The sequence below is a fragment of the Lycorma delicatula genome, chromosome 1 (assembly GCF_047948215.1).
Source record: "Lycorma delicatula isolate Av1 chromosome 1, ASM4794821v1, whole genome shotgun sequence".
NCBI lineage: Eukaryota > Metazoa > Arthropoda > Insecta > Hemiptera > Fulgoridae > Lycorma > Lycorma delicatula.
Window position 1 is genome coordinate 125,889,445 of NC_134455.1, and position 27,817 is coordinate 125,917,261.

General features: G+C 29.7%; 1 protein-coding gene across 7 annotated transcripts in view; it reads right to left on the reverse strand.

Annotated features, from left to right (window-relative positions):
* LOC142321988 (guanine nucleotide exchange factor DBS-like) overlaps positions 1-27,817 on the reverse strand; it is a 215,494-nt gene that overhangs the window by 74,308 nt on the left and 113,369 nt on the right. For all 7 annotated transcript variants that reach the window (XR_012755753.1, XM_075360576.1, XM_075360570.1 and 4 more), the window contains exons 7-11: positions 25,379-25,650; positions 19,336-19,456; positions 17,221-17,334; positions 8,709-8,903; positions 5,877-6,086 (exon numbers count right to left, since the gene is read on the reverse strand). Coding sequence is in view for 6 of the 7 variants with exons in the window: in XM_075360576.1 (XP_075216691.1) it covers positions 5,877-6,086; positions 8,709-8,903; positions 17,221-17,334; positions 19,336-19,456; positions 25,379-25,650 (912 nt within the window). In the remaining variant the exon portion in view is untranslated. The remainder of the gene's footprint in view (positions 1-5,876; positions 6,087-8,708; positions 8,904-17,220; positions 17,335-19,335; positions 19,457-25,378; positions 25,651-27,817) is intronic.

Consider the following 27,817-nt stretch of genomic DNA (forward strand, 5'->3'; position numbering starts at 1 on the left):
TTTATTTAAACATTTTTTCATTAAAGATTTACAGTTTTTGTTTTTTGTGTTTTAAAAATATGCAGAGTAAAATTTTTTTTAAATATAACTTAAGTATTTACAAAAAAAAAACAATCAAATAAATGAAAATATGTACCAAACTGTTCATTGTTAATTACTGCTAACCCTTGATTCAAATAAAAACATATCACGTTTATTTACATAGCATATGTTAAAGAAATATTAATAATTTTATTTAAAAAGAAGTCGTAAAAAAAAAAACAAACCAAATACGTATATCAAGCATTTTCAGGCCGATGGCAATTGCACATTGAATAACTTAGTGATGCAATAAATATACAAGCTACATTATTAAATAAACATCAATATATAATCTCCAGGTAGACAGAACATTGAAAAATAGTTCTAAAATTATAGAGAAAACACTGTTTATTAGCTGTTGTGTTCACAAAAAATTGAGAAGAAATGGGTTAACATGGACTACGATAGTCGTCCGTCAATCATCGGGTAAGTTATGGATACCAGTGACTACAGACAATCATCGTAGTCCATTACATTAAAATAGAAAAAAAATTAGTCAACTGGTAAAATTTTTATTTTTTTGCAAGTATTAATGAAATGAAATAAAGCATGTTAACATAAAGTAATCAGGAAATAAAAAAAACATGAAAATTGTTTTTTACTATTTTTATGAAGTAAATTATTAACCTTCAAACTCACTGGTAAAAATGTTACAATATCTGTTAACCCACACTACTCATGATTTTTATTAACTAAGGTTTGTTTTGCTCAAAAAAAGATTTTTTTTAGGTTTAACCAAAACTTATTAATACAAATACTGGAACAATAATTACAAAAATAATCATCATAGCATGGTGGTTAGTCTCAAACAAAAACAACAAAACTGATTCCATCACTGTAAGTCTCAAACTGAAGTCTAACACAAGTATAATCAAAAAGTATAACATAATTAAAAAAAGTAAACCGAGTGCAAATTTCCTTAACAGTAATACCAACAATATCCAGCTAATGTTACCTAGAATTCCCAAATGGCTACAATAAATTAAGTCAGGACTGTACAATCAATGTAGATCACAATCACTTCTTCTTAGACTAACCCTCTCCACTTCTAAGAAGATACAGAATTTTGGCCACTTTAATTTATCAAACTGCTCAAAACTAGCCCAGTGATAATATCCTGAATCAATCTCTACTTGAAAATTCTTCAGTCAAGATTTTTATACTCTTAATTTTTCCCAGTAAGGCTAACTACAAACAAAAAACAGATATTTATCTTTGGGTCAATTACTGAATGATATTTTTTTTATTGTGGACAGAAGTCTAGTGATTCATTGAACAGAATAAGAAATTTAACTCCAAAATTCTCTAAACATGTACATCAGAATTTTTTTTTTTTTAATAAATGACCTCTATTATAATGAAACAGGAATTCAGAACATTTTTTTCAATCATCCTTAAGGAAGTGCAAAAAAATTTCTCAAGAAAAACTGACCTTAAACCTTGAAATTTAGCATAAATATTTCATCTCAAGAGAAAAAAATTTTTTTTAGGCAAATACAAAACATGAAAAAAGCCTATTATTCTTAATTATGGACTTCTGAACAATATAAATCATCCCCCCAAAAAAAATAAAAAAATAGTATAGTTATTTATGAATAAATTATTTTTACTACCATATAATGTAAAGTTTAAAAGCATAACTTGCCATTTAACCCTATAGCATTAAATAATAAAGATAAAATTTAGTACTTTAATGCGTTCTTTGTTGTGATCATTATCAGCCTCTATCACAAAAGTTTCATACAAAAAGATTAGACATTAATTTAAACTACATGTAAATAAATTATTATTCCTTGCAAATATTTATAACGTGAATAGTTCAATATATATAAGATGCATTTAATACAAATTATACTTACATTTGCATAAGACACAAATATAATTATAAAAATTACATTTTCCTAAACAATCAAAAGAGATTGAGTAAAAAAAAAAGATAAAAAAATCTTTGTTTAAGTTTTACTTAAATTTATGTTTTTTTTATTTAAAAAAATAAACACAAAGTTAAAATGATATAAACAATGTTTTAGGTATAAAATAGGATTACAATATGGTAAACAGAAATAAAAAACACTATTACGACTAAATGATGTACATATTTTTAAATATTTACATACAAACAGTTACAAAATTTTACTAAACCAAATTATTCAATTTTATTGAAGACATTTTGATACATGTGTGTGTTATACACCATAAATTTTCGGTTGCAGAACTCTTGACATAATATGCAATGACATAATACGCAATTCACACCCAAACATGACATAACCATTCTCAAAAATAATTTACATCCTATGCCAAGTTTATTAAGGAAATAAAGTAAATTAATTTTCCACTGCCCTTTTCACTAAGCGAAATATAATTTAGCATAGTAACATGCCAATCCCACCAAAATGTAAATGCCATTCAGCCCTACAAGTACCTTCCTTCTATTTAATACAGAGACTGGTTAGATAGTCAATACCATTACTCACTCAGAAAGAACTCTGATTAGTTTCTCTTGCACCTTAAATGATTTATAGCTGTGCAGAAATGTGGGTCTGAGAGAGAGAGATAATTACTTTACAACAAGAAATTGATGTAACTCTTTTCTTAGAAAAATCATTCACTGCATATAATGCCTCTATTCAGTGGAGGAAGTTTTTGAATCGTGAAAAGTATTATTAAAAGATAAAGTGCTGCTTAAAGACCTCCCAAATAAATAAACAAACTGTAAAAGAAGAAGGTAACAATGATGACCTAAAGAGATAAATAAATATATCTGATGAAAAGCTGATTCACTGAAATATGAATCATAGTAAGTACAACATTTTTTTAAACAATTGATTCTTTATTAATAAATAGTGCATGGTTTTTATGTACGATTTTTAAAACGGTAAATGCTAAATTTAGTTCAGATCTGAACAGGACAGCAGCATATAGTAGTAAAAAAAAAAGTATTTTTAAGACTAATACAGTCATTAAATAAAAATGATTCTATTTTTATATTATGTGATTTATATGTATATTTTTCTACTAAAGATTTACACAATGACCTACACAAAAAAAGTGTGAATTCAATTTTACGGAAGAAAGCAATGACCCTGATGCGTATGGAATATGGTGAAATAGTGATGGAGAGGGGAAAAGAGAAAGATAGCGAGAGGGAAGAAAGAGATTAAACAAGAATAATAAAAAAAGCTAATTTCAAATACCTACGAAGCAAACTTTTATAGGTTTATATTGATGATGAGATAAGTATTATGATCCTGGCGAGTACAAGACTTATTACAAAGAAAAAATTCATCTTTCAAAGAAATAAGAATATGTTGTAAAAAAGCTGTAATTTGAGATATAATACATATAATACTTGTTTAATAGAAGATTGTGAAACATTGATGTTACATAAAGTAGATAAAAGTCAGATGTAGAGTATAAAAGTAAGATTCAGGTAAGGTATAAAGGTAAGATTTTATAGGACAATTATTGAGATGAAAAGAGATAAAGTAAGACATAAGTATAAGATTATCGGAATGCACTGAATAACATAATCCAAATATTTAGGCTGGAATGATATCAAAGAAATATGAAACTGGTAACATCCAAAACAAACAACTGAAGAAATTAGCTTTACATTGGTTGCAGCTGAACCAAAGTGAAGTCAATCAAGCAGGCTAAAAACGTACATACCATAATGATATTATCATAAGATTAATCATGAAAAGAAAAGCTAGAGAGACTAACGGGAAAATTTCATCTGCCACACAAAGTGAAGAGAAGCTTCATCATCAAAAACAGAAAGCAAAATGAATAAGAAAAATTAAAGAGCATGAAGTAGCTATTTTTAAACTGCATTGCATTTATTGTTTAAGTATCAGTGACTGGAGTACAGTAATTAAATTATTCAATCAGAAGAGATGTACCTTGATTTTGCTGAAACAATTTTTGTATTTTTTAATTCAAATAATCCCTGTAATAGATATATACAATAATTTCTTGTAAAAAAAAAATAAATAAATTTTGACTGAAAAACTACGTGCCTTCTTCTGGCATGGTTGAGCTTGAGTGCAAAAATCCAAAAGTTCAAATTTACTCTGCAATAACAAAAAAATAAAATAAAATTGAACACTTGTTTTCAAATTTAACCTAGGTTACCAAAACACACTTTTGCTTTATAATTGTATATCCAGATTATTCTTTCATTTTTTAACCTAATAATGTAAACTTAAGAAGAAATTTAATTAGATTTCATTTTTGTATTTAAATAAAGATGAAATAAAATAATGGAAAATGTACGTAAAAGTACATTAAATATATGTATATATCACAAATATTTTAAAGGAAATATATATTCCTTTAATAAAAATGTTAATAATAAAAATAAATTTACGTGCTCACTGGTAATTCTATTTTTTTAGCAATTCAGCTTAAATTATTCTTTTGATCAATTTATTTAAATAAAAAAAATGCATATACAAAAAAAAATTAAAGGAAAAATATGTTCAGAAAGAATAAATCCACAATTACTAGTTGAATTGATAAAATAGAGAAATACCAATAACCACACCAGTGCAGTCACAGCACAATTTAATAAATCATGCTGTTCTTTTATATATGTGCATAGCAGTGAATATATTAACATACTGAATCTTATGAACACATCTACAAACATTGATATTCATCCTAGCATTTTCATATGATTTTAATAATTAGGAGAGTTCGTACTAGTCTTCAGACTTTAATAACTAATTCTCTAATTTATTAGTTCAGAAATAATCCATGAAAATGCATCATAGATTAAAACAAAACTGTATTTATGTTGGAAAGATTTAGTTTTTAACCACATCACTTTGTTTACACATGTAAACAAAGAAAGCTTGTCATAAGCTTGCTCTTTAAAGTTGTTTTTTTTCTTATTATCTATTTTGACCTGTTTTTCACTCTATTTTTCCATAATATTTCATGATAGTACTAGTTTAAAAGAGTTAGAATTAGTTCTAAATAATTCTCATGCCAAATCAATATTGATTTTGACCATGAAACTGAGTTAATGATGAATGCTTTGACGCTTTCAAACAAAACCACATTACATAAAAAATACTTATACAATTTGCATATATGTTTTTTTTTAATTGTATATTTATAAAGTATGTGTGTGTGTGTGTGTGTGTGTGTGTGTGTGTGTGTGTATGTATGTGTGCACACACGCACATATAATTATTATATATCTGAATTAAAACATAAATAAATTCAGGAAAAATGGGAACAGTTATCTTTAAAAAGATTAAAATTTATTTTTTTTTGTTTTAAAAACAAACTAACAGGAAAAAATCCTGTTCCTGAAAGGTAATGGATTAATGATAACATGGGAAGGGAAGAAGTTAGGGTAAATGTAAAGATAAAGTTTGTAGATATTATCAAGAGGAGAGTTAAAGTATTAAATAGGAATGTATTGTACAATAGTATGTGTAAGTATAAAATAGGGAATAGCAGTGATAGCTGGACCATACCACAGTATCACATTGTAATGGCAAGAGACTATAGAGTAAATTTACCTACCACACTATTACAAATTTAAATGTTCCTTGCCAATAAACATTTCTCTTACTCCTAGTTAATGCTAAACCTTTTCTTTTTTTCATTGCATAAGTTATATAATGAGAATAACTATATGGATTCCACACTAAAACAACTGAAAGAAATGAAATTAAAAAAAAAAAAAAATTATAAAAAGAATAAAGATATCCTACACGAATCCAAAGTCTAAATCATTTTTAAAAACAGCTGGAAAAAATATTTAAAAAAATAAATACCTGAGTAACAAGAGCTTTAGTTTCAGGTGTTATAGAATCTTGGAAGAGAGTGTAGAACTCTCGAGGACTACTCAGTTTAAATTGTCCTGCACTAGCCATGAAACTTTCCATTTCAGCTAGTGCAGCCTCAGCTAATTCTGCAGAACACGAACATTTTTCTATATGTTGTGATGCTAACAACTCAACACCTTGTGCACACCATTTATTTGCCTGCACATGAAAACCATCAATCAGTATAGAAATTTTAACTTGAGTATAACAAATAGTAAATAAAAAAAGTACATCATGCAAGCATTTTGTCATACAAATATAAATAACAATACAAAAAAGAAATGTTTCATCAGCATAAAAGAACACAAATACCAGCAAAGAATTTAATTAAACAAAACTTAATTAAAATTTGTTAATCCAAGAACATATAAAGCAAAACGATAAATGACCAAACAAATTGGACAAACTTAATGAAATAACCAAAATATATAACCAATATGACATTAATATAATGGAATCATCTAATTAATATAAGAATTTGCCTTTGACAAAAAATAAGTTTTTATCCCAACTCCAAAATGGGGTTTTGAATAAGAACAAAAACAATCAGAAAACATCTTAGCTACCTTTGGGACATTAAATTATGCAAAAAGCTTTACCTACCCTCTTGAGTAAAATTTTGAGATGTGGGGACCCATAAGATCCATATTTCTCTGCCACCCAAACCGGTTGTGATCAAAATTTAATGGCATCAATGCACCCTATATAGAAATCCTCCTATCAAATTTTATCCAAATCAGTCCTTCCAGTTTAGAAATATACAATAAAAACCAAAACAATGTATGAAATCAGGACGTACAGATGTATATACATAGTAACATTCTTTCAAAAGTTTTCAATGATAAAATTTTTTTTTGTTAGGTGTCATGAAATGTTAAAACCAACATCCAAAATTTTACCCAATTAGCATACATAATAATAATAATAGACAATGTAACTAACTATACAGTATAACATATAGCTAGAAAAATAAAATTAGAAATAGATGTAATTGTAGAGGGATCAGAAAGATATTGAGAATAACCTAGGTTACATATTTATTTTTAATAAAGCCTTAAATGAAAGTAATGAATTCAGTGACTGAGTTGTGCAACTTCACCTACATATAAATTAAAAGCTGGCAATGAATTGCATAATTTTCCAGCTTTGCCAGTCATGTTATGTAATCCATTTTTGAAAAAAAATCTTGAAACAAAATTGAAACTTTCTGGCCAGAAAGTTTCTTCAATTCAATCATTTAAGCTGTATTTGTATATTTTTGATAAAATAACCAAAATTATGAATTTCTTTTTTTGCATTTTCATGTAAAAATATTTATTTATAATTTTAAGATATATTGTTTAATAAATAAATAAATACAAAAAAAAACAACAAAAAAACAGATTATTTCCATACTTGTGGAAGACTTAATGAAAGTTAATGGTAGGACTAATGTTTTATGTTCTTGAAAAATAAAAAAATTTTTTTTCATTTTGGGGACTCCCATATTCAAGGGAAAGCATTCGGGTAAAATTAATTTTTAAGAAAATAATCCTAAGTGGTAACAATAAATTTATAAAAAGAGTTTTTCAGAATTGTTTTAAAAATAGAACCATACAATAACTTTCTAAATAAACAAATTTGTAATTTTCTAGGAAGAGGGTGATTCTAACCAATTTTTTTTTCAACAAATACTAGAATAAGGGCTATTAGAAAACATTTTTACATATTAAATGCGATGGGTAACTTGTAAGATGGATTTAAATTTTTTAAAAAAATTTTATAAAGTTTTTTAAAAATTAAAAAAGTATTTTTTGTTACCATAGACCGACCATTGGAACGGGATCGGCAAAAACGTTTTATAGGGATTGGTGACCTGCTGGGAGTTTTTTTCATATATGAAAAACTCCATTAACTCCTTTTCTGAAGCAAGATTTAATTAAAACAAAGAAAAATGTATAAAATAATTTTTTGGGGAAGAAAATGAACATTAAATAAATATTTCAGCTAATTTGCGAACTTGATAAAAAAAATTAAAATTTTTGTAAGAAAACTTTGCTAAAGTCCCAGTAAAATGAAATTTTATTTCCACCGTAACACCCCATCCCCTTTTTCAATTTTTGCAAAAATTTAATAAATCGTTTCTCCCCAAAGGTAGTACTTATTTACCAAGTTTGAAAACTGGACATTGGGGTTTAGTTATAAAAACAAATATAGGCCAACATACATACATACACACATACACGTGCAAAAACATCCATCTTATAAAAATATATTTTTTGAACTTGGAAGCATTGGAATAACAATTTTTTTTACAGATTATTTAAAATTTATTTAAATCTATTTTTTTATTAAAAAAAATTAATGTCCCCTTAGGCACAAAACTTAAAAAAACAATTTTTTTTTTTAATGCCTATATTCTTTCTTTTCTTTATTTCTTGTACTCTATTCTTTCTTTCTTTTTATAACTACAGCTGCTATAGCAGTATATATTGCTATATACTGTTTATATTGCAAATGTCATTTTAAAACTAAAACTGTTTTTAAATTTTAATGAATAACACATTTTTCAAACAGAGGCAAAAAGTCAGAATAAATACAATAAAACTAACTTGCACAACACATTTTCCCTTATTTACAATAAAAATTTTATAAAATTATACAAGAAAAATTATCAGTAAATTTACTATAAAATAAAATTATAGCTTTATTAGTACAGTTAATTAATATTATAGGCCTTGATCTCATTTATGATCTTTCCAATAAAATGTTAATGTAAAATAATTTTTAACATAAAAACACCTTATCAACTTGTTCCTGTAGATCACGACATTTGGCAAGAGTTTCAGATCTTCGTTGCAATCGTTCGCTGAGAGTGATACACATCCGTTGTAATTCTTCACATTTAGGTGTTACACACTGTAATTGAATGTAATGGCGACCTCTCATCATTGTTTGTCCACGACTGACCAATTCTTCAGCATGTTCGATTTCATTCTTACAAAATAAATAGAAAATAAATGTTATTTCATTCTTACATAATAATTTATTTATTTATAAAATCATTATAATTAAATAAAATTAAAATTAAATATCACTATTATACTCTAATTACTTTATATAATTTTGTTCTCTTTATACAAGCTTTTCATTTTATAATTGAAAAAGAAACTGAAAAAATTGCCATCAGATCCATGAATGGTGCCTTGAAACAATTCAGTTTTACATAGTACTCTTGTATCATTTAACATAATAAAACAGTAATCTAATACTCCTATCCTAAAAATAAGATTTACAGAAATCTTATAATTATATTAATAGTAATCTTACTACTATACAGAACTCATACATCTTTTAACTATTTTTACTTACCATTGCAATTACAGACTGATTATTTTAATTGCATTCTTCACATTATGTAAAATAAACTCATTGTCACCATAAACAATTCTTTATCATCTCAGATTTGTAACATTATTGCTTATCATACCTGAAGTCAATATGTTAGAATTTCACCCTAGTAAAACTGAAAATATTTTTGTGACAAATTAACTACAATGACATCTTCATTATGTATTGTAAGAGGTTCTATAACCTTGCTGTTCCAAATGATTCTCAGTGGAATATTGACTTACATTTTAAATTTGTCTTCCTTCTCATTCAACTCAAATAACATGAAAATATAATCAAATAATAAATTGAATCTTTCATAGTTTATACCTCACACAACAGATGGCAGTTTTAGTAATGTTTGTGCATTCTATGACCTTCAAAAAGTGTATGTATTTATTTATTGCTGTCATGAAAATACAATTTCGTATAATCATAATAAGCTTTCACTACAAGCAGTATCTAATAGTTTAGCTATGAAGTGTATATATTTCTTTACAAAATTTTATTTTCATTATATTAGAATAAATTTACACAGTTAGAAAATTGTCAGAATTTTTGTTAAACTCATTTTCTTTTAATAAAAGTGAAAGTTACTTATTTAAATTAAATGTTATATACTTTTAGTTAAAAAGATAAAGAAAAGTAAAATGAAAAGTAGAAATGTTAAGTATAAAATATGCTGTTAAGTATTATAAAGAAAAAAAATGTTTAATTTTAATACAATTTAGATTACATAATTTTTAAGCAAAAGATTTTTATAAAACTTTAAAAAATTTTCAATTCCCTTTGGACAACATACAAAAATAACCTGTTGAATGTATTAAAATAGTTATTAACACATTGTATACTATGGATGACTGTAACTGGTCCGACTATCTTTGTTCAGTAGAACAACGGACGAGAATATGTTGTCCTTGTGTTTAAAATTCTATATCTTTTGATAGGACTACTCCAACTTGTCTTTCATTGATCTCAGATGTTCAGTGTTTCATACTGAATTCATATATCAAGCTGTTTTCATTACTTATTGGATAATTTTTGAACTGTATTAGTTTAAGAGAGATGATATTTCTGAAGCAAGTTTGTTTATGTGTTTGATTTATGATGTTTATTCTATTGACAGAATTATATTTGTTATTATTGTTTAAAAATTACCAAAATGGTGACATTTATGACCCTAAATTAGTCAAATTGGTGTACGAAATCTTGGATGATAGCGATGGTACAAATTCCGATTCTGACAAAGAAATTGAGGTTATGTCTATTGAACACAAACAAATTAGTAAATTATGTTTTGATAGTTGTTCTGAAAGGTAACTAAATGATGAGGATAGGGACTCGACCTACAAAGATCTGATTATTAGTGACAGTGATTTGTACACATGGATGATGGTTATTATGGTCACTGGTGTTCAAAAATAAAAAAAAATTGTTTTTGTAACTAAACCTTTGGTAAGTGATATTATTTCTGGAGATTTTACTTCTAGGTCTGCTAGTGCTACTATTACTGTTCTTAGTTTTTCTTCTGTAATTCCTAACACTTCTACTGACAATTATATTTGTACCGAATTATATTTAGGCCTATTTTCAACTTCATCAGCTCCGTTATTAGCAATGTTACACTTAACAACTTACTATTCTCATAATTATTATTTTTTATTATAATTATCTTTTCTAAGAATAATAATATACCTATCTGCACCTAGTTCTCAAGTTTAAATAATCACACACTATATTAGTATTAGTAGTATTCACACACTGAAAATAAAACATCCGACAGACTCTGTCTTTTGTGACATATTTTACTGAAAAAAATTTTTTTCTTTCTAGTGACAACATTTTACTCCAAAATGATATCTAAATGAATTTATATTATATTTAAAGAGTATGTTTTTGTGTTTCTAAAAATATGTTATACGCAATATAAATAATTTAAAATACATATAATAATTACAAAAATATTAAGTGCTTGTGTCACAGTTTTTTTTTCTGCATTTGAAATCTACATGGTTTTTATCCTTTCAGGTGATAAAACACTTGTAAGGAAACTTTAGAATTATGATAAGTAGGATTTTTTAAATCGGTCTAAACTGTCCAGTTACATAGACCACCACCGGTGGTTACATAGAACCCAGGGTTCAAAGTGTTAAGGCATGAGGAAAAGTAACGTAAAGGGAAAATTACATATAAGTAGGAAATGTGAAAAGATCATATATTTCTACGCTTCATAAACTAAGCCGGCAACTCTATCATTACTTTACCCTTTTCTGACCTTCTTAATCATGCAATTTGGATCATATTATCCCCATTACCAAATAATAACTATAAGGGTAAGTCAATTATTATCCACAATTTAATTATATCTTCTATCTCAAGTTATATCTTTGTTTATGTTGGTAGTAATGTTGTGTTGTGTAGATGACACATGCATGGTTTAATTGTTACTAGGTTAGTTCCATTATCGCTGCCCTGCCATTAACCATGGCTGCTCTGCTTCCTGTTTGCACCAAAGAAGAGCAACGTTCAGCGATTCGTTTTTTGTGGTCAGAAGGTGTATCAAGGGTCGAAATTCATCGAAGACTTTCGGTACAATACAGGAACAGTGTGTTTCAACAACGAAGTGTTTATGAATGGATTCAAAAACAGTCATACAAGTGTTACGCATGATGAAAGAGCCGGACGACCGTTTACCTCCACAAATGAGGAAAACACTGCGCATGCGCATGCCATGATTTTCTTAGACAGATGAGTAACTATTGATGAACTGGCACATAGTCTGCAAATTAGACACGGTTCTGCCTATGAAATCATCCACAACAGACTTGGGTTTCATAAAGTCTGTGCAAGATGGGTCCCAAAACAACTCACACAGCTGCATAAACAAACGCACTTGGACATCTGCCAAAAACATTTGGATCGCTATGGTAACAAACGGGACATCTTCTTAGACAGAATCAACACTGCTGACGAAACACGGATCCATCATTACAAGCCGAGACTCGTAATGATGAGAGTAAACGGCAGAGTATGGGATGGAAACATTTAAATTCGCCCTGCAAAAAAAGTTCACGACCCAACCATCCGCAGGAAAACTGATGCTTATGGTTTTTTGGGTCTCACAAGGCCCAGTACTGGAACATTATGAGGAAAAGGGCACGACAATAAACAATGGGCATTACAGTGAGATGCTTACTGCCAAGCTGAAGCCTGCAATTTGAAGCAAACGCCGAGCACTGCTGTCGAAAGGTGTTGTGTTGTTGCACAACAATCCCCGTTCACATATAGCCCACACTACTGAAACGCTCCAGAAACTCGACTTTGAAGTACTGGCTCATCTTCCGTATAGTCCTGATCTTGCCCATTCTGTTAGCACTTGTTTAGTCTGCTCAAAAAGGCATTAAGGGGCCATCGATTTACCTCGGATGAAACAGTGAAAGAAGCGGTGCATTCCTGGCTCACAGATCAACCGAAAACCTTCTTTTATGAGGGCATCAGGAAGATTGTGCAATGATGGACCAAGTGCGTTGAAATGCAAGGGGACTATGTTGAAAAATGATGTACATGTAAGTTTCCTATTTGTATTGCAATAACATTTATAACTACATTGTGGATAATAATTGACTTACTCTCGTATGATTGGTGATAATCAACATCGAACCAATTTAAATATTTTCAGGATTTTAATTTATACATGATTATTTTAATTTTGCAATATTTTTAATTTATTGTATTACCATATACGTGTAACATTATAAAAAATGTTTTTCAACAGACCAGCCATTAAATTTCATCAATCTTTAATGGTTTATTTTTTTATTTAAATTTTCTTCAAGATTCACTGTTAAGTCTAAGATTAGGACTGTTTAGTTTAATGGATGGATATCTCGAGTTGCAGTGGTATTGTGATTTAAATGTCTTATAAATATTAAATAACTTGCTGCTCTTCTGAAAATGTAATCTATTACTCTACTACTATTTATTACTACTTTTCAACTCTCCCTTTTCTTTCTTTGAAATGAAAAATTCAATCATTTTATCATGAAATGCTGAAAAACAATTTACAACATTTTGTAATGAGTTAATATAAAATGCTGCAGATGTGAAATAATGAGTTTTTAGAACATAGGCAGTAAAAGTTGTCAAAACCAATAATACTTAAAAAGAGTTTTATAATATGTACAAGAACAATTTTGTCACAATATTATTTTAAACTTGTAAACTAACCTATAGTATTCATGACAACTGTTAAAAGCACTTAAAAATCAAAAATAGTCAGGTGATAACTTTGTGCTGGACAACCACCTCATAAACAGCACATCCAAGAAGTTCCCATACCCTTAGAAAATTGTACATCTTGGACTTTATACATATTTCTAACACTTATATAGATTAGTAATTGCAAATTATTTATCCAGCAGATCTGTGTATACACCAGAATGCTGAATGTATATGTGTCTCCAAGTCCTCCTTGTGATGTTATCAACCATTTCCAGAGTTACTGTTAGAAAGGCCTTCTTCACAATGCAATTTGTTATGTAATTCTTCATTTGCTGTATATCGATGTTCTGATTTATAGGGCTTGATTACACCCCACATCAGTTGTTGGAAATTCTTTGTGAAAATCAATGCACTGAAGCTAGTGATGCTTATGAACCATGGCTAATCCAACGGTCTGGAAACTGTTCATTTAGGAAATCATGCACTTGAAGAACAAAATCAGCTAGAAATTCCTCTATCCAGACTTATTTCACTATGTCCTTCTCTTGAAGTTGATGTATTAAACATCTTTCCACATTTGCAAATACGAATTACTATTCTGTATTCATAAAAAAAGATGTGATCTTAAAAGTATAGAGATATCATCCCAGCCCACATGCAATTGATTCCTTTCTTGCTTACATACAAACTGAAGATCCTTTTTTGCCTAGAAAACCACATTCTTGGTTCATGAACTGTGATAGATTGCACATTCATCATAAAACATTTCCGTGCAAGACAATCTGGAAATTATATTAATTATACATGGCAAGCTGCAACACACTGTTACTTGTCTCCATCTAATAATTCATTCACAAAAAGCGGTCAAAATAGTTTATGTTCAAGTCTTTTTTTATGTGATCATTCATTGTCATCTGCAATATATTACAGTTAACTGCTTGTTTATAGATAGATTTAACTGAAGATTTCTAAACTGAATCAGCAACAATAACACATATTTACACTTGTGTCTTCTTTCGTCTACTGAACAGACTGTCCTTAACAACACCAGAAGCAAATGCATGTTTCTCCCAATCAAACATTGTTGCTTTATGGAGCAGGTTCTTGTTAAAGCACTCACAAAATGTATTTATTATATGTAGCATTGTTTGTCCTGTGAGTCATTCTTTGTGCATCCAAGCACAAGTTACTAACCGCTCCTCAATAGATGAGGATATTCACATCAGTTGTGAGCGAAAGCTGTTAAACCTTATGTTTAGAACTTGATGCCCATGTTTTTTTAGGCTTGGCAAAATGGTACTTTATTTTTTAATTTCTTTGTGATTTAATTATGTCATATAATTGTGGTTTTGACACTGCTTTATTAAACAGAATATTGTTGTTTTCTAACCAATTAAAGATATCACTTTTCCTATCATTTGAATTTGGAGGTTTTCTCTAGAAATGAACTGTGGCTTTGTGCATTATTGATACCAATCACTGACAGGGGTGGGGTCAGACCAGGAATTAGTTTTTCAGATGCCCACTTCATGAAGCTATTGTTGTTGATCCTGTTGTGATAAAAACCACTTTATGAACTTGTTTTCTAAGTTAAATTGTGTTCGGAATGAACTCCCATTTCTGATTATGATTGAAAGCATGACCTTTATTAATTGGCACTTTTACTCCTTTACTTTTTCCTATTTAGCCTCTGGGAATTACCCTTCAGGTATTAATTCAGAGGAGAATGAGGATGATATGTATGAGTGTAGTCTTGTACAGTCTCAGTTCAAATACTCCAGAGATGAGTGGTTAATTGAAACCCAACCACCAAAGAACACCAGTAACCACGATCTAGTATAAAATCAAAAAAAAGATAGTATAAAATCAAAAAGATTTGTCTTTTATACAAATCTGTATAAAAGTAACTGTCTTTACTGGGACTAGAACGCTGGCACTCTCGACTTCCAAATCAGCTGATTTGGGAAGACGCGTTCACCACTAGACCAACCCATTGGGTTGGCACATTTACTCCTGCACCACTGTCATCTGACCACAAAAAATTCTGTCATAAAATGGGATGTTAAAATATACAATTCATCCAAATAAACAATCAAAGAATTTTCTTTTTTGAAATAGGTCATTTTTCTTAAGTACTCTATCCTCTTCCACTGGATACCTTCTTTCTCAATCAAAGTTTTCCTATTATTATCAGTTTCACACCACTTAAATCCTAATTCTTTCAGAATAGCTGCAATTGTAGATCTAGGACCTTTAAATTGAATTCTCTTTTGAAGTTCTTCATGTAATTTGATGTAAGCAGTTAGTTACGCTTTGCATTAAACTTGTTAACTATTCTTCTTAATGTCTTCATCAAATTTAATTGATTTTGAACGTTGTTTATACTTTTTTGAGATGCTAAATGAGCACAACTGCAATTTAGATTTTTAAAAAATCCTGCTTTTCTTTTTGGAGTTTTTGAACTTGTGATCTTGAAATTCCAAAAGCTGCGCAATAGTTTTTTCTTCACCTTTCTGAATGCGTATTGAATGTTTGTCATCTTCTAAAATTTTTCTAACTTTCTAGCTTCTTTCTTCATAAAATCATTATAAAGATTTCATTAACTTTAACTATTTCACAAGCTTGACTACAGAACTTTTTATTGTTAACTATGGATTTAAATTCTGCCATTACAAAAAAAAATTCACTAACAAAAAATGCAAAAAATATATGAATTCATTAATACACATAAAACATTAACTAACATGCCACACATTATAGAAAGAAACAACTATATCATTCATTCATACCAGAACTAAACCAGAATGGAACTAAATCAGTTTACTGAAAATGAAAAATAAACATCACTATTGAATATTGGTCAACAGTGTGAAAAGTGGTTACTTAGCTATTCTATGATACATATAAAATGACTAAGCTATTAATAAATTATTATAATTTGTAGGATAAAGGCCTATTATTTAATGATGGTGTTTATTACTATAAACATCAACAATACTAATACTCATTACAACAAGTACATATAAATATAACTCAAATGAAATATTTTGATAACCTTTATTCATATAAAGTGGTAATTCATTTTATGACTGACTTGATGGAGGGAGTTTAATAATATTTTATTAATATATATAAACTAATCATTTTTATACGGTATACAGTCAGAAATATTTATAAGTACACTAAATATTTTTAAAGATATTATTATATGATATTAAACAAATTGATAATAAATTTCAATTGTGGAAAGAACGTTTTCTATTTATGAAAGTAGTTTAACAAACTATATTGCAGAATACTTGGTTACTGAACGAGCCTAATGTTATGAGAAAAGAGTAACATAATGCCCTGGACAGCAAATGTCTACCTTGTGCAAGCAAACTTTTATTTTCATCGTACTTATTTTTTTATTCATTGTATTTATATATCGATTTTTAAAAAACAACAGTAAATATCCAGTTACAGTTTCTTAATGATAGATGAATTTTTAACTAATGAAAAAAAATTGACCATGATTGTGATTCAAACTCAGGACTTTCTAGATAAAAAATAGAGATGTGACCACTCTGTTACAAAGGTCAGCTAATTAATTAGCATACTACATTACATAAAAACACATTCAAATAGAACTGAAGAAAAAACATAACTAAAGCACTTAAAAAAATTATCGTCTATGGGAATTACAAAATGATTAATTACTTACCAAACAGATTTTCTGGAAAGCAGAAAGTTCAGAGATAAGCGTATCTACTCGTTCAACAGTCTCTCCAACTTCAGTAAGTTCTGATACAGTCTTTAAGTGTACATCCAAATTTCCCTAAATTGAAAGTAATTAAATTTGTTACATACATCATCTTAAATAAATTTTCTAACGGTTAAAATAATAAACACACCTAAGAATGTAAAAAATACTGTGGAAAGCAAAGAGGGAATCTGATATTAGCCTCTCATATATGAATGCTGTTGAACAATTATATATAGATTCAAAGAGCATAGTGAAAAAAGGTCAGAGGTGTAACGAGACATTTGTTATAAATAAAGGACTAGGACAGGGTTGCTGCATATCCTTGTCACAATTCAAAATTTATGTGACTAGAGCTTGGAGTTGAGAAAGAAGTGTGAGACAATGGGAGTAGATTTAAATATTGAGCATTTGTATATGATGATTAAGTGACAGAAGCAAAGGACAAGAATGATATCACCTACATATTTAGAAAGTTGAAAGAGGTATGTGAGAAATGGGATTTGGAAATAAATATGAATAAGGAGGAATATATAGTCATAGGAAGATAAAGAAAAAAGGATTAAAAATAGAAGATCAATTTATAAAGTGTAAATGTGAGGTTATGCTGAGATCTAATGGCAGAGTGATGTAGATATTTAAGAAATAAATAGAAATAAATTAAGAATTAAATAGGAGAAAATTCCTGTTAGACAACTTCATTCAGTATTTTAGAAACCAACATTTCAAATAATTGAAAGATATGAATTTACATTTTTGATAGAGATGCAAAGATACATAATTTTGCATGCAGGACAAACATTTGAACATTCAATAAGAAACTGAGAGACAATAAACCAATGAATTACAATACAGGCTGGAATGCAGGAAATTGCTATGGAAGTTGTAAAACACTATATATATATAATGTATATATATGTATATATATATATATATATATATATATACATATATTTTTTTTTACTTTTCTTTATGATTCCATTTTTAGTAGTTGAATTATAAATATTCTAATAAACTGATGGTGTGTGCAAGAGCTAAACTGATTTTTCTTAATAAGTATTTTAAGCCGAAGTACTTTTTTCACTTTTCAAGATAATTTTCAGTAGCTTTAATAATTTGCCCCACCCCTGAATCAGCTTACTTATGCCTACTGCTGCAAAAAAATGTTTGTCTTGATGTTGAAGCCAATTTAGTACATCTTCTTTGATATCATCATTGCGATTAAACTTCTTATGATGTAGCGCTTCCTTGAGTGGATCAAGAATGTGGAAAACCAATGGAGGCAAGTCAGGAGTGTATAGGTAATGAGGAACTACTACCCAATGCAGTTTCTTGAGTTACTCAAGATGAGTGAGTTGGGGCATTATCATGAAGCAGAATGATGCAATCATGCAGAGATCCAGGGCATTTCTTTAACATTGCTGGAATCACTTTGTTGATACTTATGTCTCAGTAGTACATGCTGTTTATTGTTCAATGATTATTTTTTTTAGAACATCAACAAAAACTGGACTTTTTGCATCCCAAAAGATGATCATCATGATTTTATGCCTGATTGTCAGGTTTGGAATTTTTCTTGACAGGTGAACTCATGTACTTCTACTCCATGTTCCAACTTTTTGATTCTGGTCCATAATCGTGCCAGGTTAGAATACTCTGCTAAAAACTATCACCTACCTGTTGATACCATTGTTTTAGCTCTGTGCCATACATGAAGTCTTGTCTCCCTAAGGTGAACTGTCAACTCTAGGAATCCATCTTGCGCTTTTTTTAGATACTTGACCTTGTTGTTAGTCACACAAGAGTAAATATAAACTGGTTTTTACAATTGGAAAGCAAAAAAACAAATCATTGCATGCTGTTCAACTTATCCACAAACTTCAAGAGGACTAGCTATTATAAAATGAAATTTTGAGCTCTTAAACAAAACAATTTTATTTAAACAGCTGATTAAAAGTCATCATAGGATTATCGACTTACTATTCTGAAAGTATTAAAACCCTCATACCAACAGTCAGACAATAAAATTAAAAAAACAAATTTTGACATGAAACAAATTTTAAAATATTTATTGACCTGTATTTCCTTAAAGTGCTGTTCAAATGTTCTCAGTTCAACATACTGACGAAGCCGAGCTGAATGTTGGTCCCAAAAGTCATCAAATGTTCGTTCTGTTTCCTCTAACTGTACCAGCAACCTAATTATTTAAAAATTAAAAATAAACCCAATCAATGAATTTTAGAATGAAAGACAACATAACTTAATCGTGTACAACAAAAAACATTATATCTGAATTTTATGGGCTTAGACAATTGATGAATTTTATCACAAAAAAAAAAAATGTTTTAATGGTGCTAAAGTAACAATTCATGTATATATGTTAAGAAAATAAAACTGTAAACTGCAGTTCTACCAACCTAATGATTCTGTTAACACTTAAAAAAATCAAGGAATAGAATTTAAAAAATTTAAGGACACAAGGTATTTAAGGTCATAAAGCATTTTTAATAAAATGCCAACTGCTGAAGCCATGTTTAACAAACCTGTTCCTATAGATTACTGAAGTTAAACAACTTCGGGTAGTTTCATTGCATCTGTTCACATTTATTAGTGGCTAACTTGTGTAGCAATTAAAAATTAATTATAATAGTATTCTAAAACTGTCTCATTTTGTTGTTTTTTAATGCAGAGTATATGCCATTGCATAAAATAAGGCACTGTTCCTAACCCAAAAAAAAAAATCTAAATTTTGAGAAAATTCAATAGATAAAATCAGTTCTATACCTCATAAATAACATGGCCTAAAACCAAAGTTCTTTTTTTTTAATTGCCTGAGAGTACACTTTCTTGCAATATTTCAAGAGTAGATTCTGACAACTTTTATTTTTTAAAGAGTGAACAATATGAAAAGATAATACTAGGTTTATTTTTTTTCAAGGTCCTATCGGTCGCAAAATAAAAACCCGTGCAAAAATCAGATGAACCTATGTGCATATGTGTTGCACAGCGTCTCCAGTATGGCCTTCCATCATGCCGCGTCACTTCGTTTAGTTCTGAACTTGCAGCAAGCACGTAAACATGTCTACAACAATAGCATCTCCCGCCAAGTGTGAAGTGCATGCAGTAATTAGATTTCTTCAGGCTGAGGGGTGTAATGCAGCTGAAATTCATTCACGAATGAAACTTCAATGAGTGACAGCAAAGTGTGACAATGGTGCAGGAACTTTAAAGCAGGACGTACAGATGGTATGATGCAGGTGGTCAGGGAAGAAAGCGAGTGTCAACCGATGATCTCGTTGAGCGAGTAGATGAGGCAATTCGAGAAAATCGTTGGCTCACAATTTCTGTATTGAGTGATTCGTTTCCTGAAATTTCAAGGTCACCTGTCTACACCATTGTGAGTGAGAGACTTCAGTACCGCAAACTGTGTGCGAGATGGGTTCCCAAGATGCTGTCCGACCATCACAAAACAATGAGAATGGACGCCTCCCTAACGTTTCTCCAGCGCTACTACAATAAAGGAGAAGAGTTTTTGAACAAAATTATCACAGGGGATGAGACATGGGTCCATTTCGAAACTGAAGAAACAAAAGAACAATCCAAACAGTGGATGCATTCTCATTCTCCCAGTAAACCAAAGAAGTTCAAGCAAACCTTCTCCAACAGAAAGTGTATGGCTACTGTGTTCTGGGACTGGAATGGAGTTCTCTTGGTAGAATTCATGGAACGTGGCACGACCATCACTGCAGCCTCATACTGCGTCACTCTTCAACGTCTACGAAGGGCAATTCAGAATAAGCAGAGAGGAATGTTGTCATCAGGCATTGTCTTTCTCCATGACAATGCTTGGCCGCACACTGCCGCTGTAACAAAGAAGCTCCTGCAGCATTTTTGTTGGGAAGTGTTTGATCACCCATTTTACAGCCCGGACTTGGCTCCATCCGATTTTCACCTCTTTGCTCACATGAAATGCTGGCTAGAAAGACAACATTTTGGCACAGACATCGAGCTGCAGACCAGCGAATTATCAAGAATATTTTTGTAAACAACAATATGACAGACAAAATAATAATCCTAAGAGGATGTAAACAGAATCCCCTAAAATGAAAACAAACCAAAGTGGATGTAAATGATCAAATAATAAACAAACTGTCACAGAATAGAAAAATAATGAAAAATTAAAACATATAATAAATGAATGGGGAATAATGTAAAATCACATACAAAAAACATAATCAAAGAGAAAATGTAAAGGGCTTCCACTGGAACTGAGGAAAAAGTTTTGTTATAACATACTGAATTGTATGTACAAAAGGTGTGGCTATTAAATAATGAGACTAATGCTGTTGCAGAAGAACTGTGCATGTGACACATTCGTACAACTGACAGCTGTGTAGCTTGAAGCCTTCTCTTTCGATTGCCACTCCAGTTTCTGTAGACATACTAGTCTGGCCATGGCCTTCATTTGAATAACATCTGCTTTTTGTTTTGTTCTGTTTTTTTGTTTTTTGCCAAAAAAATGATGTGTTTTATTAGGCAAAGAATTCTTGTGAAATTTCATATGAAACTTGGAAAAACCGCTATTGAAACTTATCTTTTATTAAAAAAAGTATATGGCAATGAATGTTTGTCACACGTGCGGGTTTTTGAGTGGTTTAAGAATTTACAAGATGGCCAAGAAGATGCTGAAGGTGATCAAAATTCAAAGCGATGATGATAATTTTTTTTCGATATTCATGGGATTAAGTACCTTCACTGGGTTCTTGAAGGTCAAACTATTAATCAACATTACTACCCTGAGGTCCTTGCTAAACTCCATGAAAAAATAAGAATAAAACAACCCGAATTGTGGAAGAACAAATCATGAGATCATCAGACAACACACCAGCTCACACTGCACTGTCTGTCAAGACGTTTCTAGCTAAGAAGGTCTAGTGTCAGACCATTTGCCTTATTCGCTTGACCTAGCACCATGTGACTTTTATCTGTTTCCCAAGGTCAAATCTGCATTAAAAGGAACAAGATTACAGACCACTGAAGCTGTGAAAGAAAAAGCAGCACAAGTCATGAAAGAGCTCTCAGAAGACTTCCAGCAGGTGTTTCGAACAATGGAAAATTCGCATGGAGCAATGTAGGGATAGAGGAGCGATAGGGAGCAATGGAGGGATATATGAAGGTGATAATAAATAAATATGTATAAATTAAAAATAAAATATTTTACAGTATTAGTCTCGTTATTTAATAGCCACACCTTGGAACATGATGATAGCAAGCGACTGCATCAACCTGGTGGGAGGCCTATTCCCATTAAAAAAGGGCCTAGTTTTCAAAGTTGAAGAGATTTGAAAGTAATATTTATAATAGTCAAACATATTCGACAAATAGAACTCATTTATATAATTAATTATCAAGTAGACAATGAAGAATTAAATATTAAATGATTGTTTTTTTTTTTTATTGAGAATGTATTATTTTATTTTTACACATTTTTTGCAATTATTTTTCACTGTATTAGTTTAAAAATTTATATAGTAATTATCAAAACTAAAAAACTTTGTTTATTTATAATGGAGCATTTATTACCAAACATTATGATAAATACATGGATTACCATGGTACATCCCAAGCACAAATGACAATGAATGGTAATTCACGGAAAATATCTATTCTTGATGATTTCCATTATAATACAACACATAACCATATATATAACTCATATATTAACACATTCAAATTATTGGACACATATAAATTGCATTGTGAATACCATCTAACCATAAGAGATAATGGGGTAATCACATATGGTAGTATCTGATTAACAAAATTTACTGATTCAAGACAGTACCAGATAACAATCCTTTTCTCACAACACAGAAACCAGTGACTATAAATATCTGTGAAAACAATCCAGCACCTGTATAACACTATCTCTGATGGTTAGCCATATGACCTTCAAAAATTCCGAGGTCATACGTGTGACCTCATATTCCAATATAACATTTTCATTTTTTCATTTATGGGGTCAAAAACAGGTCGTTCATATTTGAAAAAATTGTGTCAAAGTCAAATCCAAGGTCATCATGAGCTGTCACCCTCCAATCTGAGTAACTTATGTTTGGGTATTTTTTTACTGTGTGCAGTTTACGAGAAAATAGCCTGGAGCAATTAAAATGAAATACTCTAAAAAAAGGTCCAATATCATATACGGGACCAGATATTTCAAAATAAAATTTTCTGCTGTTTTCATTGGTGGGACCAAAAATAAGTCATTCCATTTGAAAAACTTATGTTAATCTTGAAATAAGGTCAAGGTCAATGTCAAGGTCAAATCCAAGATCACCTTGAGGTGTTCCCCCTCCAATTTCAGTAATTTTTATAGTCATTTTTTTATATTGTATGTATTTTATGAGAAAATCACCTGGGGTGATTAAAATGAAATACCAATACACACATATATATATATATATATATACAAACAAAGAACTCAGCAATAAATGTACCAAAATATTACAGTTACTTAATTGTTACAGTGCACTTACTAAGTACAATAAGGGTACAATGGTATACAAATGAATACTCAACTGAAAATGAAGCATCAAAAGCTGACAGATGAAATTACACAGATGAATAGTATGCATCTACCAAATAATTTGATAAAACGTAAAAAAATATATATTGAGCCTAAATATCCATAAGAACCCTCAACAGTATAGAGTCTCATTTTTTCTGGCCTTCGCTCTTTATAATAATTTACTTCTAATTTTATTTTATTTTAATGATATGTTAATTTGAAACAGGAAATACAAAGATAATTGTTATTTTATTCAATGAAATAAGGTCAAACAGTCTGTCATTTCTATTAAAATATTTAAACGCTTATAACTTTTGAATCAGTAAGACTATTTTAAAAATTTCAATTTAGCTCTTTTTTATAACGTTATATACTTGCCCAGTGTGTAGTTAAATTTTCAATTTTGTAATTTTTAAAGACTTCCAAATTTTGTGCTAGAGAGAAAAAAAAACGATTATTATCACACCTATCATCCTACACTAAAAATAGGTTTTTGTAATTATCTGGAAATCTTATTCTTTCAAAAATACTATAATTACAATTAATATTTCACTTAAATTTTTATCCCTTTTTTTACATTTTCAAACCCAAATATTTGAATAAATGGACTGACCTTTCATCATTCAAATTTTATTGCTTTTTAGAATTTTATGTAGATTTAGTTCATCTTTTTTCATTCTTCTGTTCATTCAGTTTTAACCTTTTTTTCAAATTTAGTAGTTATGATAAAGAACAATGTTTTATTGGATAAAAATATTATTGTATATCTTATTTCAATTTCAATGGTTAGGTCATTACCAGAGTTGTCAGCTAAGCTTGTATTTATTTATTATCAATTTACTACATCATCCAGTATAATACATTATAAGTCTAGTAAATTCTTATAATGAAAAATTATAATTCTTGTAATTTTTCACCTACTCCTATTTATATAATGTAAATTTTATTTCTATTATGGGTTTCATTTTTCATATTTTCATCAGATCTTCAGTTTTTATTTAGCCAATTGGAGCATCCAAGCTGCCATCAAGTAAGTTCATAGTTTGGATTTCAGCTGTCACGTAAGGAAGTTAGCAGGTCCAGCTGCAACTAATAGGGCTTCTCCAGTCTAATCAAAGAAGTTATAATGATGAAATAAATTTTTTTTTAAATAACTTGAATTAATTTTTCAACTTCCATGACTAAATAAGAGGCCTCTTACAAATATAAATTTGAACTAATCATTCAGTTTTTCATCTTACAAACAAAACGCTGAATCTAGTCAGGTATATGTTTTTTTCATATGCTAAAACACATCCACAATCCATTAGTAAAAAAATCATTTAATTAATAATGCAAAGCATAAATTGTTTTCTGTTTATTACTCTTTACTAATTTTTTTAAACTTATTTTTATTAAAACAAAGAGGTTATTCCACAACCCTGAACTGAAATGAGAGAAGTGAACTCAAAAAAAGGAAAATAAAAAACTTTTCTAAGCCAGCTGTAAGTAATCATAAAAAATATAAATGTGTGCAATGTAAATTAAAAGTATAAATTAAATTCTTACCTTTCAACAGCAGTGACATTGGAGAGGGAAGAAGGTTCATGTGTATTACTAGTAACTCTCTGACGAATCTCTCCAAGTAACGTTTCCCCACGTTGTGCAGCCCGTAATATTTCTTCTTTTAGACCTTCATACTCTTCACCTTGCATTTCTAAAAGTTCTTGTGCTTCACTAATACTTAACACAAGATCTTGTGTACTTTCACGTAACCTTCTGGTGAAACCATCTAGAGATTGCGATACAGCTTTTGTCTGACAAGAAAACTGTTCTAAAGCCTAAAATAAATTAAAAAGTAATGTGATATTAAGCCTGAAAGTAAGTTATATTCAACATAATTTATTTTTAATAATTACAGAAATATTAATTTACAAAGTAAATGTCAATCTCTAACCAGATTATTCAAAGCAGCAGAAAAAAGTTCATTAATTTAAATACACCAATCCTTAATTAATACAATTACCGTATTTATTCGAGTACCCCCGAACTTTTTTTCTTGGAATTGGACAAAAAATAAGGGTGCGGGGCTTACTTGAAACATAGCCTTTAGCCAGGATAGTTTATGTAAATGTTTTCTTAGAAGTATCTAAATTCAACCATATAAATATAGTAACATTAGGCCTTATCAATACCGGATTAACAAACCCATTAGGTTTATCAATACCGGATGCCACTTATACAAAATACATCCTTAATTATTAACATCCTGTTCATATTATCGATAGGAACAAAGTTACAGTATTTTTATAAAACTGATTCATTCTGTATTGGCTGCATCTGGTTCTAATGACACTACAGTTACAATATCAGTTACCCATCGTCATCTTGTCTATTTGCCATAGTCATTGCACTGTTTGTATATGTGGACGGTTATGTGTATTTTATCTGTTTAGTTTATCTTATAAAGTTTAATACGGTGATTTATTTTAATTACAGCATTAAAATGAGTACAAAAGAACAGCATCTACAATCTTTTACAGTAAATGAAAAACTGCGCATTATAGAAGAGGCTGAAAAAATTGGAAATCGGGTAGCAGGAAGAAAATTTGACATAGATGAAAACTGCATTCGAGACTGGCATAAGAAGAAACAACTTCTGGTGAAATGCACTGGTAATAAAAGGGCTTTTAGTGGCTTAAAACCGAAATACACAGACATAGAAAAAAAATTGTATGACTGTTATGGAAAACAGGAAATGCGGTTATGCTGTCACAACAGAAATGTGTCAGTCATATGCTCGTGAAATCACTAAATCATTGAATAAAGTTGATTTTAAAGCAAGCCGTGGATGAATAACACAATTTTTTGCATGAAATGATTTGTCAATAAGACGAATGACGACCATTTCTCAACTACTTCCAGACACTTATGAACAAAAAATATTACATTTTCACAAATACATAATAAATTTTAGAAAAGATAACGGCTATTTGCCTTCTGAAATAGTAAATGCTGATCAAATCCCCGTATATTTTGAAATGCCATTTGACAAAACCGTAAACAAAAAAGATAAAAAAAGTGTTATGATTCGCAATGGTGGTAATGAAAAACAAAGATGTAGTGTTATACTTTGCATTACTTCTGATTGATCAAAATTACCCCCATACATTGTTTTTAAAAGAAAAACTATTCCTACCGTACAGGTAAATGGAGTAATTATTAGAGCACAGGAATCAGGTTGGATGGACGAAACCTTAATTTTAGATCAGATCAGGTGTGTATGGCAAAAGCGATCAGGAGATTTACTTAATAAAAAAAATACTGGTATGCTAGTAATGGATAGTTATCGGGGCATATGACTGATAAAGTGAAAGACATTTTAAAAAAGGGTATGACAGACCAAGTAATAATTCCAGGCGGATTGACATCTCTATTGCAACCACTAGATGGCTGCATTAATAAACTGTTCAAATCTGCATTAAAACAACTGTACAGTAAATGGATGGCCGATGAAAATTTCTATTGCATGCCTACAGGAAGAATCAAACGCCCAGATTTTAACCAGATTTGTGTTTGGATAAAATATGCTTGGGAAGGTATTTCCATGGAATTAGTAAGGAAAAGTTTTAAAAAGTGTGGAATATCTAATGAATCTGGCGGTAGTGAAGACGATCACCTTTGGCAGAGCGACGTGGAGACTATCGGCAACTCTTCTACAGACATTGACAGTGACAGTGATTAATTAAAAATAAAATCCCATATTAAAAAGTTTAATGAAATTATCCTTTTCAACATGATACTTTCTTTTCGTTTTACTGATCTACTGATTCTGAACTAAACTAGTACTTACGGTAATTAATTATTAATGTAATATTAATATTGTAATTTAAATGCTTTACTTTTTGAATATTTTCGTATTTACGTATTTTTTTATCATATCTGTTGCACTTTAAAATACTGGTATATACTCAATTTTTTTTTTCTTTTAGATTTTTGGTCTGGAAA